Raw genomic sequence first — 17,924 nt, 5'->3', positions numbered from 1 at the left:
TGCCATACCCAGATAATTTTCAGAAACACTCCTGTTTAACTTAAAGCTGTCAATTAGTAACACTTCACAGAGAGAAAAAGAACAGAGGAAATGACGGATTTTGTTTGTTGACCTTGGCTGCCAGGATTGACACCTGTCTGTCAATGACTGGGTGAATTTGGCTTCAGCCATTAGCAAATCAGCATTTTACACATAATTACACCAACAAACAATTGCCAAAATAAAATTAAGGTTGGTTAGCTTTCTTGAGAAAAAGAAATTGTAGTTAGGATATTTAAAGGTACCTCCAGAAAACCAGAAAAGGGGATAACAAAGAAACAGGAGCATTTAAAAGGAAGAGTAATAAACCCATCCTTTGCAGTGCATGATCCAGCATGGTCCATACTGTATGCACCAAAAGGAGCCCAGGGAAGTGATTTTGAGATGCCCCATCTTTCAAGACACTGAGTTAAGGAACTGGGCCAAAATTTGTTGACACACAGGAATTGTCGTAGCAAATTCCTGCTCCTGTTGGTGGATTTTGACTGATATTCTGCTCATTCTGCCCATGAAGCATGGGGCTGTGACAAAATCCCCACATACAACCCTGCCAAAAGAAGGCAAGAACCACTGGAAATCCAAGTTCACTGACATGGCAATTAGAGAGAGTCTCTTAGTTTCTGGTTTCCGAAAGGGTGGGCCCCTGGAGAACACACACCACCAAAAATACACCCAGTTCTCCTGCCCTGTCAGCGAGACATTCCCACAAATGCTCCCCTTTCTGTGAATCCATCTGACCTGCCTTTGCTTCATTCAGAAATCCCTAAACGCCCTCCTCCTCCATCCCACTTCTGAGAAGCAGCTTCTCTAACTCACAGTCTGTCCTTGAAAATCAATATGCTATTGAAAAAAATAAAAGGAAAGAAAGAGAAAAACGAGAGAAAGAAAGAGAGGGAAAGATCCCATTCTGAAGTGAAAATTGGCATCAGGGTCTCTGAAAGGTCCTCAGAGGATTTCCCTAAAACTGAAAAAGAAAAAAAAGGAAAAAAAAAAAAAAAAAGACAAAGAAGAAAAAAAAAAAAAAAAAAAAAGGAAATAAGAAAAGCCTGAAAATACAGAAAAAGAAATGTAGTTTCAAGGGGTGTTGGGCTTTGTCTTTGGAAACAGCTGGCCAGGTTGGGGTCATGTGGACACAACTGAGCTACCTCAAAACCTTCAAAGTCAATGAGAGCTTTCTATACCTTGAAAATGATTTTGGATTTGGCCCAGGGACAGTAAGTTATCTGCCCACACACCAGAGCAAAACTGACCCCATGTACATTTAGATTCAGTCCTTCCACAAGTCTTGTTCCCATCCATGTGCTCAAGGGCCTATTTGACCCAGCGTTGAAGAGCACACTATTTTAAGCAAAATTTAAAAATTATGACACATCAGTCTGAATAAATTTATTCAGATGCTCCATATTAAGCACAATTTTAGGTGCATGGCTGGAGCAGAAGTTTAAATATCTGCAAATTCAAGCCTGGAGAGCATGACTTTCCAGGCTGGGTGGGAAAGGCATGTCCACACAGTGCCCAGCTTCTCTTTTTAATCACGCCTCTGGGATTTGAGAGACTTTCCTGGCAATTTGGATAGGGACGTTTCGCTACTGAGAGGCATGATACAACAGGATCTAGCTACAAAAAAGGAAGAGCAAGCTTCTAGAGCTGGGGTTTCACCACCTGCCCTCCCAGTGGGGGTGTGCAGGCTTCTCAACACGACAGGGATCCCCCTGGGAGTGACTGGATATACACAGTGAGCGATTCTTTGCGGCAGAGATGTTTTGGCCCAGTTCCTGAGTTTCAAATGAGGTGAGGAGCAAAAACAAACAAACAAAGAAAAAGAGTGAGATGTTAGGAAGATGACTCTGTTGTCTTACGACAACACCGAGCTACCATCGTAGTATCCGCCTTCTTCATCAGCTGTAGGTTGAAGGACGAAAGCAAAAGAAAAGAAGCACAGTAGTCAATCCACAACCAGTGCTGTTGTCCTGAGAGCAACTATCCTCACTCCCTCCCCACTACGCTGGGAAACTGGGGCTCTCTGGAGATGGGATAATGGGGAGGAACATAAAGAAGAGGGTGTCTAGCTCCTTACAACAGCAACACAACAATATGAAGGAGTGATAAGAGGCAGTACCTTTGCCAGCTGTGAAGTTTTGGAAAAAAGTGGACTTAAAACAGTGTCACATCCTGATATGAAAATGCCAGATCATGAACTGGTGGAAATCTGGGTAGGTACAGTGCTGAATTACAGGTCTACCAGTTTGCAGCAGGTAAAGGTGTGTCCTATAAAGTACACCATCCCACACTGCCCAGCACACTTGGGCATATCAAGTTATAAGCCCAACTCAGCTTTGTACCTGACAGAAGTTTTGACTTTCTAGCTCATTCTGAAGTTCTGCACTTCTGATCACTAAAGTCATCCTGTAAGGAGCTCAATAGCAGGTTTTACGAGAACCTGATAAAAATTAACCATCCTTCCAAAGACTTTCCTGAATGTCTGCTATGAAAGCTGCAGCTTTAGTTATGTGGAACTAAGGACAAAGCAATAGACACAGATTCAGCCTCATAACCAAACCCCAAACTGTCTGGACTTGTGTATCCAAAGAGCAAAACTTTCATGTGTGTGGGAACAAAGCATTCAGGTCCCTAAGCCATCAGCTAGGGACTCCGCCTTTCACTTCTCTGTCTTTGTTGCTCACTTCTGTCTGTCCACAACAACATACTACATCAGACCTTTCTGAAAACAGCCTAGAACACACCACAGAAGGAGATCTGAGCCCTTCTCAATCACACGTTGTGGGCTGTTATCTAGTCAGGGCCACCATAAGGGACATGCTGACCCACAAGCTTCAAACAACAAAAAGCCTGAGGTCACTGCAATGAGGCTAAGGCCTGGAGCATCTGCAGTGCCCTGCCTGTTTCATCAAGCTCCTGTGCCTTTTGGAGGTTCGGTTTGGCTAGCAGACAACCCTTTTCTCCATGTTCACCCAAAGCCATCCAGAGAGGCCATTTCCCTCCCGTGCTATCTGTGCTCTTGAAAAAGGTTGGTGTTTTTAACACAGTTTCCCCAGCGCTGAAAGAGAAGAAGGGTGAGGGTCTTTAGAGGCATCACGTACCTTCTTCAGGGGCTTCCTCTGCAGATGTCAAGGTGTGAGCAGCGATGGAAAGACAGGAGATAGGAAGAAGAAAAAAAGAACAGATATTTAAAGCTCTTGGAAGCCTGAGGAAGAGACCAGGGAATGCATGAAGGGGGGGAAAAATAAAGGAATTAGTGAATTAAGGCAAGGAGAAGAGGTATCTGGAGAGGCTGTTGGGAGTTAAAGGTGCTGTAAGGTTAAAGTAGTAGTAAGCATTGAGATTAAAGGAGAAGAGGGCTGTAAGTGATCATTGTGGTTAATATTTGTTTCTCTTGCTTTGTTCTCTTCTACCAACTCAGGACTCCTGTTCAACACACGCACACTCATGTTGCAACTACACACAGTAAATCAGAAGTCATGTCACATACCTGGCTCATGAACTTCAGGTGTGAAGTGTCATGGAACAAGGTGCGATGGAAAATAAGAGAATGAGAACGAGAAACCTGTTATTTCACACAGCAAGAGAGCTTTCGAGCCAAAGGGGAGGAGAGGTAGAGAGGAAAAGGGGAGAGGGGAACGAGGTTGAGAAGTAAACCTGAGATGAAATAAATCGATTACATTTGAGACAGCATATAGACAGAAGTCACAGGGTGGGAGAGGAATTCAGTCAGGTGAAACAGGCAGCTTCATGATAATAGCGTGATGGTCAAAAAAATAAATAAATACATACATAAAACAGCTTAGGAGCATTATATGCATAAAGCATAACCTGGCAACACAATGTGCCAAAGTCTACCTCGATTTGAAATATGCACATGAACATTGTCAGCACTCTTAAAGCATTGGATCCATCCTTTTCTACAGCAGCATTCCAGCCGTTTGAGATAAACGTGATGTGGTCTGGAAACCTCCTGAAATACCTGCTGTAACTCAGCAGCAGCAGCAGCTAACTTCTAGAGAAGCTCAGTTCTCTTTTCTGGATCTCTGGCTCGTGCCATTTTCTTCCTTGAAGACAATCTGGATGTCTGTATAAATCTATCACTCGTCTTCACATCCATTTGCAATGTAGATTTACAAATGGATTACTTCAGAGGAAGAAAATTTTGATTAAAAGTCTGTGCAGGCCTGCATTTCATTCTTCTGGTTTTGGCAAAGCAAGAATCGATTAGCAGTGCAGATTTGAGGGACAGATTTTGCTTTTCAGCCATACACACGCTGCTGAATATTTTGCAAAGCAGGCATAAAAATAATGCAAAATTGCACTGTATTTATATTCACCGTGTATAGTCAATGGGACAAATTCTGCTCCAAGATTTGAAATGAAGCTTTTGCTATAGGACAAAATACTGCTGCACATACTATGGCACAGGATTTAACCCATTCCACAAGGATGCATTTTGCTGATCTGCTCTTTCACAATAGTATACGTGTTCCATGGCTTTTAGTAACATTTTCAAAGAAGAAACTGAAACAATGCAGAACAAGGAGAGAAATCCACAACCCCAAATGCATGCGAGGCACAAGCTCTGATTAACAGCTTGGTCATGATCTCCTGTCAGCATGTATTTGGCTCCATGCAGGCTGTCCCAGCAGACAGTCGCTGGGGAGTTTAGAAGTTAAATCACATACCTGGAGGGGGGGCTTCATTTAGTAGGAAGTGTCAGGGAAAAAGCATCCAAAAGGAAGATAGAAGAATTAGAAGTTATTCAGGAGGGGATCACCTCAAACTTTGGTAAGACCAGGCTGAAGGGGGGTGTCATTTGCATACTAGATTATGGGGAGAGGACGTTAATAAGAGAGGGAGAGGGGAACAGTGACAGTGGGGTGTGAAGTAAACAGGGAAGGGATGCCAGAGAGAGGAAGATGAAAGGAATTTGAATACTCTCTGCCCAAGCTGCTGTGTAGTCACAGCCCTAAAAGCTTGCACAGGCACTAAAACATTTCTTCTAAGCTTCCTACAAGGTGCCACCCCAGTTACAAATAGTTAATCTGTGTTTCCTACAGGGATAATACATTTTAGGGAATCGTAAGAATGGATTGATTCTTTGTGACTCTGGTTTTCTTCAGCATCTTCAAATTCCTATGCACAGGAACACTTCAGATTAATACATAGGAATTTAGATGTCACACACGTGCACTTAGTGAGGTGGAAAGTGTCAGCAAAGAACTGTAAAGGAATTAGAAGAAGAAACACAACAGCAACAGCTCTGACCTTGTGCAGGACCAGGCTGGGACTCGTGAGATGCATTAGACAAAGACAGCATTAACAGCACAGACACTAAATAATAACAAGGCAGCATGAAGAGCTGCAAGAGGCTCTCATTCTGCTTACATCTTTATAAAACTTCCTGTTTGCTCATGTTACAGACAGACGGTTACAGGGAAAAGAAAGCACAGAAGGCTGTAGGTATGGCTTGACTGTTAATCGGATTTCGTTATTAATTTGCACAAATTTCAAGCCAATACGTGTGCCTGAGCTTGAGACCAACACCCAGGACTTTGGAAGGCATGCAGGGGGCAGAGACATATGGGGTGGCTGGGATGGCAGCAAGGAGCTCCAGCTCGTGAATGACATAGCCACAGGTAACAAGGAATTAATATCATTAACGTGAGAAGGGCAGGATGGGAAGAAAGAAGCTGTGGGAGCAGTAGGGAGGTGAGAAGCAGCACACAGAGGGATGTTGAAGCATTAAGTCACACCAAATCAATCCCTGCCTGCCGCAGGAGCACTGCTGCTCTGCTCAAAACCAAGAGGCTGGTCTCCCTCTGCGGACCGCGGAGAGGAACAGCCAGGGTGGACGGCTCTGAGAGATGGCTGGATTTAGAAAGCTGCTCAAAACAGCACAAAACCATTTTCACAGCTCAGAGGGTGCTGCAAGTTCGATTTCTGCTTTTCCACACAATAAACATCCTAACGTTCCCACTCTCAGCATGAGGACAGCTCTAAGGCCACTCAGCAGCTGTCATTAGAGTGCACACACGGAAGTACTTGTTCACAAAAACATTATTACATCTTTCATGCAACAGTTAGCTCATCCTCATTATTATGCACCACAGGGAAAAGAGGAAAGTATTATTGATGGAAGGTGTAAGGAAGCTGCAAGTTACAGTTTATCGTTAATGTTTTGTATTTTTATCGGGTTCCTTCCACCATCTTTGAATTCCTGAGTATAATATTAGAGTTACTGCTATCGTTTTGTGTCCGAAATTACAGCTCCAAATACATCTCAGTATTTCAAAACTCATGTAAATTCAGCTAAGATTTTGGTCAAAAAAATAAAAATAAAAAGGAAACAGTTTCACAAACAAAGCTTGCATGGATATTAACATTCTGAAGCAAAACCATCCTTTTTTTTTTTTTTTTTTTTTTTTTTTTTTGCCTTGTGACATTATCTCATTCCAAATTCATGTTCTTGCATTGCACTATATATACTCCATGTTATCCATAAAGCCAATGCTTCAGAACTATTTCCAAATGAATTTTCATTTCAAAAGTTGGACCTCTTCCCAAGAGGAAAGAAAAAAAAAAATCTAAAATGTTGGATCAAAATGTTTGGTTTCACCCAAATAAAAATAAATTTCAATATCTGCCAAAAAAAGCTTTCATTCTTCTTTTTATTTTTTAATGTTTTGGTTTTTGTTTGCAAATTTTCCACTTAGTCCCAATTGAGAATACAACCCAATTGTGAAATTGCAAAACAGCTGAATTTCCAGCACACAATAACCCTTCAGATTGACGCAGAGGAATTCAGAAGTCACATACCTGGTTCATGGACTTCTTTGAGAGGGAAGTAGCAGGGAAGGAGGTGCAAAGAAAGATAAGAGAATTAGAGCAAGAAAGAGAGGATCATTAAAAAACAAACAAAAAAATGTACTTTTTTTAGATAGGGTGGAGGGGTTAAAGGGGTAAAAAACATTAATAAGATTAAAAGAGAAGTCGAGGGGAAAATGGATGTCAATCAAAATCGTGGAGAGGAAGGAGAGAGGGTACTGGGAGATGAGAAATGCAGGAGAATGACGTATACTCATGTTATAAACCACTACCATCAGCAGACATAAAGAATAACTTGTGATTAAATCAGGTCCACAGGTTTGAATGTGTAAAAAGGGCCTAGACAACGCGCCCTTATTCATGTGCATAGAAATCCCAGCCGCTGCAGAAACCAGCAGGCTCGGAGGAGCAGGCGTTGATTTCCCCAGCAGCCAGGATTTCCCCCCTGGTGCGTGGAGCAGGCACAGGGATGGGAAGGAGAGCACGAGCACCTTTCTGCTCCCCGACCCGTGGGACTGAGCATGGGGTCACAGCTAGCTGGGCATGCAAGGAAGGGCTGGCAGGGCAGTTTAAAGGTAAGGGGGTTTTGGGTGGTGGGAGGATGCTCAGGTAAACACGTTGTACTATTTTGCTAATTGCACAGACCACCTTGCCAGATCTGGGCTTTAATGCGCATTGTAAAAATCAAGCAGAACTGCAACCCTGCTATCCCTATGTTTGCATAATGCACATTAACCTAGGAGAAAATAAATAAATAAAACCTCCAGGTCAGCACACGCTTCTGCAAAACTGGGTGTTGTCTCCATGCAGTGATGGGGTGGGAGGCCGAGGGACGTGGCACTAGGGCCAGCTGGGAGGAGATGCTTTGGGGAGCACTATCCCCATTCCAACTGGTACCCCTGTGGACAGCCTGGCCAGGGAAATCAGAGCATGGGAGAAATCAAAGCTCTGCATGCAGCAGGGAAGGCCAACTGGTGCCGTATCAAGGGCAGCAGTAAGAACTGTTGCAGCCCATCACCAAGCGAAGCAGCTCTCAGCAAGCGCCCAGAGGATGCTTTCACATCCTCTCCTCTTCGGCCACCGCCACGACTCCTGCACATGTTACCACTCCGGACAGAGCTAGAGGGATTTGCAAATGATGGCACATACCTTCCTCATGAGCTTTGGCAGGTGGGAAGAGTCACAGAGCAAAATGCAAAGGAAGACAAGAGCGTTAGAGACATCAGAACAACCTTGCACTCGTACCAAGTAGAGGGGAGGGAGAGTCTGAGGATATATTGCAGGGAAATAAAATGAACACAGATACAGAAAGCATTACTGGGAGGGAGGATGCAGATAGTCTGAGGTATTAAGAACATAAAACTGATTTATGTGGACATATCAGTGGCATTTGTCTTAAACTCAAACTGCTGCAGTTCTGGATGAAGCATGCACCCTCACAGGGCTGCTGCCGGCCCAGGCTCAGAGCAGATTTACAGCCTGAGGCCAGCACCCTCCTGGTGGCACAGGGCTGTGCTTGCCACCACAACACAGCGGCCTAGAAACGCCATTGCACGAACATGAAGAAAGCAGTCTTTAACCATTTGCAAAGCTAAACCACAGAATAGTTGCCTGTTGCTTTACACAGCAGGCTTTAACCTTAGCCGTAGGCACGTGGGGAGGCTGCTGTAGGAGCAGGACACCCAGTGGGGCACACCTGCGGGTTGCCCAAAGGCCCAACCCTCCCCAAATAGAGGACCAGAACAAGCCTCCCAGCCAGACCCAACCCATCTCAAAGCACAGAGGCTTTTCAATCCTTGCAAGAGGTTTACATTTCCCTTCTGTAAACTACTTTACAGAAGTTTCTTTTTAATTTTTCGTGCAACAATTGCCATGTAGCATCACCAGGACACCAAACGTCAGGACAGAATATGAAGGACGAGTACAAAAACCAACACAGTGGCAAGTGCAATTCCACACCGAGGTGCCTGGCTTCAACTCCTGCTACTTTTTACCACCTTATGACCTCCTGGCCACAGCAGAGCTTACTCTGAACAATGGGGATTCAGGGGTCATCTCACATACCTTCCTCATGAGCTTCGTTAGGTGGGAGGTGCCACAGGACAGGATGGAAAGGAACATTAGGAGAGACACATTAATACGTAGGCTGATATTACACAGGCTGAAAACTCTATCAGGCTGGAGAGAAAAGTTTAATCCCAGTAAGGGATGCACTTAAGGCCAGGAGGAGCAGGAATTTGAGATGTAGGTGAGCGGAAAATAACTGCACCGTGTGAAAGGAATGGACAAAAACATATTGCTTGGGTGCTCAGGTACAGGCTGGACTTTTCCTCTGAGTCCAGGTTCTTAGGAAAAGCCTTCTGCCATCATGCAGATTGGCTTTATGGCAGGCTGTGCATTGGGCGGGAGGGCAGAGCCTGGGGTGCCAGCAGTGCAGCACCCATGCCAATGCCCAGGACCTTGTGCCTGCTCTGGTTGGAAAGGGAGCTTTCTATGGCAGCAGGCAGCTCCTCCTATGCACAGATGGGGGAAAAACTGAAGGTCCAGCACCTGGCTTCCAGAGACATGGACCAGAGCAGATTTGCCACTTAAAGTGGGCATTCAGGCAGTTAGGTTTGGTCAGGCAGGAGTGGGATAGCCTACAAAGGAGGAGGTTATGGAGGAAATATGGAAAGCAAAGACAACGCCACGTAACCACGTCTTGCTCCTCTCGCACCACCCTCGAATTCCTCCCAGTGCTAAGGGGAGGACGGGGAGGAATCGGGAAGGTCACAGCACATACCTTCTTCGTGAACTTCGGCAGCTGGGATGCAGCAGGGAGCAAGAGCAATGAGATGGAAAATGAGAAGTGTTAGACTAAAGGGTGTGTGAACACAACGGGGGAGTCTAAAAAAAAACACGGGGGGGGATGAAATAGAGAAACAGAGATGAAATGGAGACAGGCAACCGAAGCACGCACAGACAGAAGAAATGTAAATCCTTCTGGACCTGCGTTCTGCAAAAATCCTGCCAGCTGCTACCCCCATTATAAAGAGGATTACCTGGGTTTCAAAAATGCCCACAGCAGAAAACTTTGCAAATGCAAAGGGAACCGACACACCCTTTGGCTCCTCATACCCAGAGCACCAAGGCCCAAACCTCTCACGTGCAAAGGGTGGGTTTCTGTTCCAGCCCCTCTTCTGCCCCTGCAAATACCGTGCGCAACGCGGGGAGCCAGCTGGGGTTGTTTGCCAGCCTCTGCATAGATAGGATTAATAACACCTGCATTCTGTGGTGTTATTATTTATATTATATATAATATTATATATTATAGTCTATAATTCATAATATATACAGTATACTATATATAATATTACATATTACCACATATGTAGTGTGTAACATGGCTACAAACGTACCTTACCCCAGATGGATTTTGGTTTTAAAATCCATCTGATCATTATCTGCCAAGCTACGCAGGAGAAACCAGTGGACGTGGGATATAAACCTTTATAGCCAGACCCCCACCACAGGCATTACAAGCACCCAGGGCTCAAAATCAGCCTGGGAGCCCGCTGTGGTCTGCAGGAGGGGATGGTGCCCTCATTTCCTATGCTGCTGCCTCCCCAAAACCGCATGGATACAGGTAGGTATGGGACACCCACGGTGGAATCCCCAAACTTCTGCAGACACCCTGCTAAACCAGCAGTTTAGGGAAGCAAATGTTGTCAGGTGAGGAATCCTTTGCTACAGCATCCTTCTCTTTCCTCTTGTTTTCTTCTACCACCTTGCAAAACGAGGCGAGCATCAGCTCTGAGCCCTGCTGCAGGGAAGAGTGGGGCTGAGAAGTGCTTTCACCTACCTTCCTCTTGGACCTCTTCTGTGGGTGGGAAAAGGCAGGCGGCGAAGGGAAGGGGAGAAGAAAATTAAAACAAGAAATTCTTATTTAAACATTCTTGAGGTTTCCCAAGCTCCCAGGCCGTTATGGGTAGAAATACACAATGATGGAATTACAGGATGAGAGAGAAATAAAAATAACATTTTTATGGGCATATTATGGGGTTATAAATGTTACTGAAATATGGGAATATGACCACAAATGAAAACCACATTAAAAAGTCATCCACTACTTCATTCTTTATTAGAGCTGGTTGAAATTTCCTAAAGCTGTCTTTTGATGAAATTTTAATCAAAAATAAAATTGTTCCATTCCCTTTTTTTTTTTTTTAAAAAAAAATCTGTGTTTCTTGAATGGGTAAAAATTTTGGCCAATGGTCATCAAACATTGCAATGTCACAGAAAATCATTCCTGAACACCAAGAGATGGACATCAACTTTGCAGGCTCTCCCCCCACATCCCATTTTTAAAATCTAAGCTTTGGGAGTGAAAGGAGGAGATTTAACACCTTTGTGACAAGGAAGTCACAGTTCAGTAGAAAAGCTAAGCCAAAACAAATATACATTTGTTCCCATACAGATATATAAACACACACGTATATGAATGCTATAGATATGTAGTTATATATGGATTTTCTACCCAAAAATGGGCCCAGTTTCCTACCAGCTCAATAAGTGACATCAATGGCTGTCATTGCATTGATGTCTGTGGCTCAGGACTGAGTCCTGGCCACCAGGTGTGAACTGTTTGCTCTGGATTTCTTCACCCACATTCTTCCTCTGCACCGAGAGAAAGAAAGCAGAAGCCATGTCACATACCTTCTTCATGAGCTTCAGGGGGCAAGTGTCATGGAACAAGAAGCAGCAGCAAACAGGAAAATGAAAACAGAAAACTGTTAGAAAGTGGTATTTGAGTTAGCTAAGGTCTGGAGAAGTTGTTAGAAAGTGATGGAGAAAAGTTATGTGAAAGGAGATGGGTGGCTTTAGAAGATAACACAGAGGTCAAGCAAAAGTGGAGAGCAATGAGAAGATACAACTCAGAGGAGATGGGCATGCAGATTAAAAAAAAAAAAAAAAAAAAGCAAAATAGCCACCTGCCTTTTAATTTCATATCATCCTTGAAACCCAAAAGGAGACAGTCAGGGAAGGAAGGAAAGGGGCAAGAAGAAACACTTCTCCTTTTAGGAAGGCTTGTCTGTAGGAATGATGCCCTTTGCTCGCTCTTTGGGCGTTTGACAAGATGTGAAGAAGGATGGAGCATGAGCAGCACCTTCACATCCCCAGCTCTGTCCCTCCAGGCATGTAACCACTACAGACCTGGAGGCACCTCTGCAACGCGTTTGGCTTTTTTTGAGTCCTTGATGCCCCTGGCAGCAATATTGGGGAATCAGAGACACGAGACACTGGCGTGTCTTAGGGTTGAAACTACTCTGAGCAAGCCCACATTCTCACCTCTGTTCCCACTACCACTGATGGGAGTTGGTTGCAGGAGTTTGGGGGAACCCACGGCAAATAAAAAACTGCTGCTGCATATGAAGTGCCCAGGTGGGACATTTCTGCACAGGGGAAACCTCAGAGCTGATCTCACACATTCAGTGAGCAAACATCCCTCCTCCCAGGCAAGGCTTCATTTCCTGGCCCTTTAGAAGGTCTCTCAGACACTAAGGTCAGCTCCTGGGAGAAAGCAAAGCTCCCACGGACGTAGCCCAGAGCACCTCACTTCAGTTCCAGATACCTTGGGAAAATGAAGGACGACAACTGAGAGCTACGCTTGCCTGAACATGTCAAAGGTGCCCAGCAAAGACACTGGTACAGCCCCAAATCCTTCCCCTCCCTGCTCTGAAATGACTCAGGTGAAAAAACTGAGGGGTGTGAAGGGCTTTTCATCCTCCATCTTTCCAAAAATCTCCTCTGTGTCTCTATCAGCTTGTCAAATCACTGCTTGCCAGCTAAAGGCATGCTAAAAAACTTCATCTTTGCCAGCCAGTCCCCTGCCTCACCTTCTCCATCCCTCTCAGCACCCTCCCTGGTGCTAAACAACCCACTCTCCAATTCCAAATTTCAGCTACCAGCTTTATAACCAGTCTCTGTGGCTCCTACAAATCCCATGCTTCACTATAACATAAAAACTCTGCATGTCATGGTCCCAGCTTGGCTGGTTTTCTTGTTTCGACTGGTGACCGATCAAGTGTTTCAGATCACCTTTAGTGGCAAGCCCCAAAGAGAAGGGTCAAATACAGACAAGGGAAAGGCAGGACCAAGAATCCAGGAAAGATAAACTACGTTCCAAGTGTTTTGTTACCTTCTTCTTCGTATTCCTCTGCATTGATATAGAGGGGGGAAAAAAAAGGCAGACAAATCAACCACCAGCCTCAGCGCCCAGCACGCAGCCTGCGATGGGTGGCACATCAGTAGGACATCACCCACAACAGAGCCCTTTACACTCACATGGACATGGGGCAAGAAGCCCTCAGAGCAGCCATTTCCAAATCAGCAAGAAAAATAGCAAACAACATGACTTTAAGGGGAAAAAAAAAAAAAAAAAAAAAAAGGTATAAAAGGGGAGGAAGACTATATTATATTGGATATTTTCTCGGGCAACAGGGGCTCAGGCATACAAGCATATTAGAAAGAAAGGTGGAAAATGAGCATAAGGAATAACAGCAAAGAAAAAATATGTTTGTTTCTTCATACATTGCTTGTATGCATTGTGTCTTCATGTTTAAAAATAGAAATCATGTATACGAAACCTTCATTATAAATTGCCAGCAGATGGCAGTGCCCCTACAAAAACCGGCAGCGTCCCCTGCAAACAGGACATCAGTTTTGGGCTGAAATCCCAAAGGCTGCCCACAGCACGAAGACAGCCCGGGTGCTACGAATAGCGTACAGATACCAGAAGCTGGTGACAGGTAGGCAGACAGACAGACACACAACGAGGTAGGTGCACTAACACCTATTTATCCATCAGACAGGGCTAACTGTGCCAGCACATTTTGTTAGCAGACCAACAACAGGCAGACAGGAGAAGCTGCACATGGCCGGTGAGTGCTGCAGACTGGCATGGAAGCGATTAGAGACAGATTTCAGACTTACCCTCTCCTTGCTCCCTGTGGGAGAGGAAAAAAGGTTATTGAGACTAAATAAATATTTCTTCCACTCTGTATTATGGCCAGACTATACTGAACTAACCCAATGCAATTTTGTTTAAAATCTGTGTTGCTTCTTCTTTCCCCCCTGCTCTTGGAAGAGTCATTTGGTTTTTAGATTAGTAAAGTAGCTGCTTTGGGTGTTAAACTTTTATTTTTAATGATGCCCCTGGCTGCAAATGGAACCTCAGCCAGGAATAATCCTCCCAGCACGTGATACCTAGAAGCCAGTGCTGTGCAGGGCTGGTGAAGCCAGACCCCAGTCCTGGTGCACTGGGCAAGCCTGTGATGATGTCCAGCCATGCTGTAGGCTCCCTGACCCCTCGAGGTTTTTACCCTATGGCCGTAACACCATTAACGTTATGCTCGGTTCCCATTCCTCACCTCCCCTCACCAACCTCTCCTGCTCTGCCACCACCTCACACAAAACCCAAGCCCTAGAGCAGCCACAGGCTGCAGAGCGGGGCAAGGCACAGCTGAAAGAGACTGAGCAAGGGATGTGTTATTTGGAGATTGGCCAAAAATGTGCTGAATCTCAACTTTGGATTTTTTGTTTTGTGTTGTGGAAGGGTTGACTGGACAAAATGTCATTTAGTCTCCTCCTCATAGCAGGAGGGTAAATGACCTCTGCAGGTCTGTCCTTGATGCCTCTGATCCTGTGACTGCCCTAAACCTCCCACCTGTACCTCCTGGTGTATAAGTGCCAAAAAAGTTTCCACATTAACAAATCCACATTTCTCTGGATTTGTTAAAAAGGGCAGAAAGTGGCTCCTCCACTCCACTGTGTTTTCTTCAGCCCCCACCATGGGTGGCACTGTGACCACCGAGGACAAGCTGAGCTGGGTTGAGGTGTAAGGAGGACTTCCCCTGTCAGACGAACTTCGATGGGCCCTGTGGCACCCAAAGGCCCCTCTGCAGTGCCCAGGGGGCTTGGGGCTGTGCAGGAGGTGGCCCCCAGCCCCTCGGGGGTGCCCTCGGGCACCGTGTGGAGCCAAGCGAACAGATGAACGTGCAGGCGGCTCCCTCTACTTACACTTCCTCGGTATCAGACATGTTGGCAGCGAGTTTCTAGTCAAAAGATAAAAAGAAGAAGAAGAAAAAAAAAAAAGTGTTATTAGCGAGAGAGCCTCCTAAAAAATGCCAAGGCAGGAGCAGATGGGTTGACATTTGAAGACGAAAAAAGGCAGGCGCCTGCTTCCCCGTACAGCAGCCAATCCCCCACCAACACTGCCATTTTCGGAGCAGCGCAGCCCCCTGCCAGCCAGGTCAGATGAGAAGGAGAGGTGGAAAAAGGAAAAGATCAGCTGGCAAGGCGTGCCCCATCAACTCAGCCACAGATGGCCCCCGGGGGTGAAACCTGGACCTGGCTTTGGGTTACCAAGGCCCCAAAGCTCAGGAAGACGGGCAGAGGCCAGGGTGTCCTCTCCCACCCTGCTGACATTTCCATCACTCCAGCGAGACCAGGGAAATCACAGAATTGTAGGGGCTGGAAGGGATCTCAGGAGATCATCAGGACAAAACCCCTGCCAAAGCAAGTTCCCTACAGAAATGTTTCCTTCCTTTATGCTGCTACAAGTGGGAAGATGCCAGCTCCAAAGCATTAGTCAGAGCTAAATAAAATAAAATAAAATCCCTGCAGATATACCCAGAGATAACTGTTTACTTGTCAGCACGCAGAAACTGTCACTGAGTACCTTAAGTAATAGTGTCTGGCTTACACAGCTGATTAATAAATGAACAATGGTCTGCTGATTAATTCAGGATGAAAACTGGCCAAATGCATAGTGAGGCAATTCACATCAATACAACCAGTTGTATTTATTACAACACATCCTCGCAGCGCGTGGCAGAGACAAATGCCTCCACGACACTTTTTTGGCTTGTGTTTCTGAGCTCGAATGGGTTCAGAGATGGCAGCAGCGCAGGGCTACGGTTCTCCTGAAAGCCTTGTCTGCCCCGAGAGAGGGGAGCAGAGGTGGGGAAGGGCCCCCCAAACTTCCTCCGAACCAGCAGCGGGTCTTAAATTAGAAAGCCAGGCTCCTCCTGGCCGGGAAACCCAAAGCGTGACTTTCAGGACTTCATTACTCAGCTGATATATGAGAGATGTCTTGAAGGAGCAGGTGGACCGATTTAGGTTCAAAAGGAACAACTGCAGCTCAGAGGCTTTCTATTTCAGAGGAAGGCAGTAATCCCAGAGGCTCCAGCTCTGCCCTATAAGTGATCCTCTCCATTCCCCAGCAGTGACACTGGACACCACACTTTAGCGCCAGCAAGGTTTTGAAAACCCACGTTCTAAACAGGCTGTGCTTTTAGGCTACTCATTTATCCTTTTTTTGTAACTCGGCATTGCCCAGGGAGTTCTGCCAGCCATGACCATGTTACAAACAGGAGGTCGATCTCTTGTTAGGACACACGAGGTCTGGATCCTGTGGTCACTTGGTCCAGGGCTGCCTTTAACTGGGTACCTGTGATCGCCCACACCTCCCCATGCAGGAAGAAATGCAGGATTCCTGTTTGGGAGCAGCAAAAGGCTTTGCAAAAAGCTTTTCTGCTGCTTGTCTGGATGTAACACCTCTCATTCCCCTCCCCTCATCTTTATCCAGATCATCAAATCCTCAGTGTGAAGGCTTCCACTCCCTGTCTGCTCATGGCTAACAGTACAAAAGCTTTGCCACCTCATCCCAGCCTCCAAGAACTGTTCAAGCTAATAGCACTAAAGCTTGACAGCCCGTTGTTTTATGCAGCAGGACGGCAGAGCTTGTCCTGGCAGAAGCCCGCAGGGGGAAGATTCCAGATGCCCAGCTAATGGCTCCTTCCAAAACCCACGATCGTGAGACTGGGGGCAGTAGCCAAACCCTCCTGTGGTTTCTGCCCTCAATTTGTAAAGCCAGATTTCATCCTTCCCAAGGCGAAGCCAAAACAAGAGCACTTTTAAAGGGCTTAGGGCTAAACTCTCAATTTCACCCCACTGACAGGAAGAGTAATGCTCCTCCGTGCTGGAGAAGAAAATAGCCTGAGAGCCCCCCATGAGCACACAGAGCCCAGCGCCTGCCCGGTGCAGGGCAGGCACGTAACACAGGGCGTACTGCTCTTTGCAGGGCAGCTGAAGCCAACGGGAGCCTTGGCAATCAGGCTTGCCATTAACAGCTATTGGAATGAGCTCATCCAGCCTCCAATTTAGCTCTAAGGACATCTTGCCGAGGGTTGTCACGTTGGCTGCTCCCCTGCGCCCTTCCATATTTGTTAATCCGAGCGCGGTGAAAGCGAGGGGGGTTTTGCGAGGCATCTGCCCGCCTGCTGGAGGAGCTGGGCAAGAATGCCAAAATCTCTGACACCCAGCAACCCCAGCCCCGAGGAGCTTTCTGAGCCCTGGATAAAGTGAGTCAATAACAAGCCAGCTGGTCCCTCAAAGCCAAGGGCAAAACCAGATAGCGACAGAAAGACCTCAGGCCACCCAAGAGCAAAAACGGCTCCTCGATTCCTGCACTGGCCACATAGCTAATCCTGTCATCAAAGCAGCAAATAAAACAAAGCCAATTTTTGCCTCCAAGAGGTGCTGAAGAAAGCAATCCACTAAGAGCAATTTATTTATTTATTTATTTTTGTTCACTGAAGGCTATGGAAAGTCTCCAGCTGGCTCAGGATTGCCTTTCGGTGGAAATTGCATTACATGCAGCAAAAGCAGCCTGAGATTAAGGCTGTTAGCACCTTGAGGCAATAACTGGCTTTTGTTTGTACAGTGCCAGAAAAAAGAAGGGCGTCTGGTCTTGACTGAGGTTTGAGGATGTAATAAAATCAATTAGTTAATAACGCCCACCATTCAGGAGGAAATCAAAACATGGTATTGCCAGTCTAAGCTTCCTGCCTCCTCCCACCCTTCAGGTGAAGGCAAAGGTTATTTTCTGCATTTAACTCAAAACTAAAAACCCTAAACTCTTTAATTTCTGATTTTATTTTCTGAAGATCCTCAAGCCCTGGTGTTGGTTCCATCCAGAAATGAAATAAAGCCATGGATGCTCACTTCCC

At 45.8% G+C, this 17,924-nt stretch overlaps 1 protein-coding gene across 1 annotated transcript in view; it reads right to left on the bottom strand.

Annotated features, from left to right (window-relative positions):
- The window catches only part of TNNT3 (troponin T3, fast skeletal type), a gene marked incomplete at its 5' end in the record, with an annotated part of 35,780 nt that overhangs the window by 11,240 nt on the left and 6,616 nt on the right, over nt 1-17,924 (bottom strand). The window contains 4 exons of the mRNA XM_084520312.1: nt 3,141-3,158; nt 10,715-10,732; nt 13,052-13,069; nt 13,846-13,859. Coding sequence (XP_084376438.1) covers nt 3,141-3,158; nt 10,715-10,732; nt 13,052-13,069; nt 13,846-13,859 — 68 coding nt within the window. The remainder of the gene's footprint in view (nt 1-3,140; nt 3,159-10,714; nt 10,733-13,051; nt 13,070-13,845; nt 13,860-17,924) is intronic.

The sequence above is a fragment of the Aythya ferina genome (assembly GCF_964211825.1).
Source record: "Aythya ferina genome assembly, chromosome: 5".
In the NCBI taxonomy this organism is placed as follows: Eukaryota; Metazoa; Chordata; class Aves; order Anseriformes; family Anatidae; genus Aythya; species Aythya ferina.
This window is presented reverse-complemented; position numbering and strand designations above follow the sequence as displayed.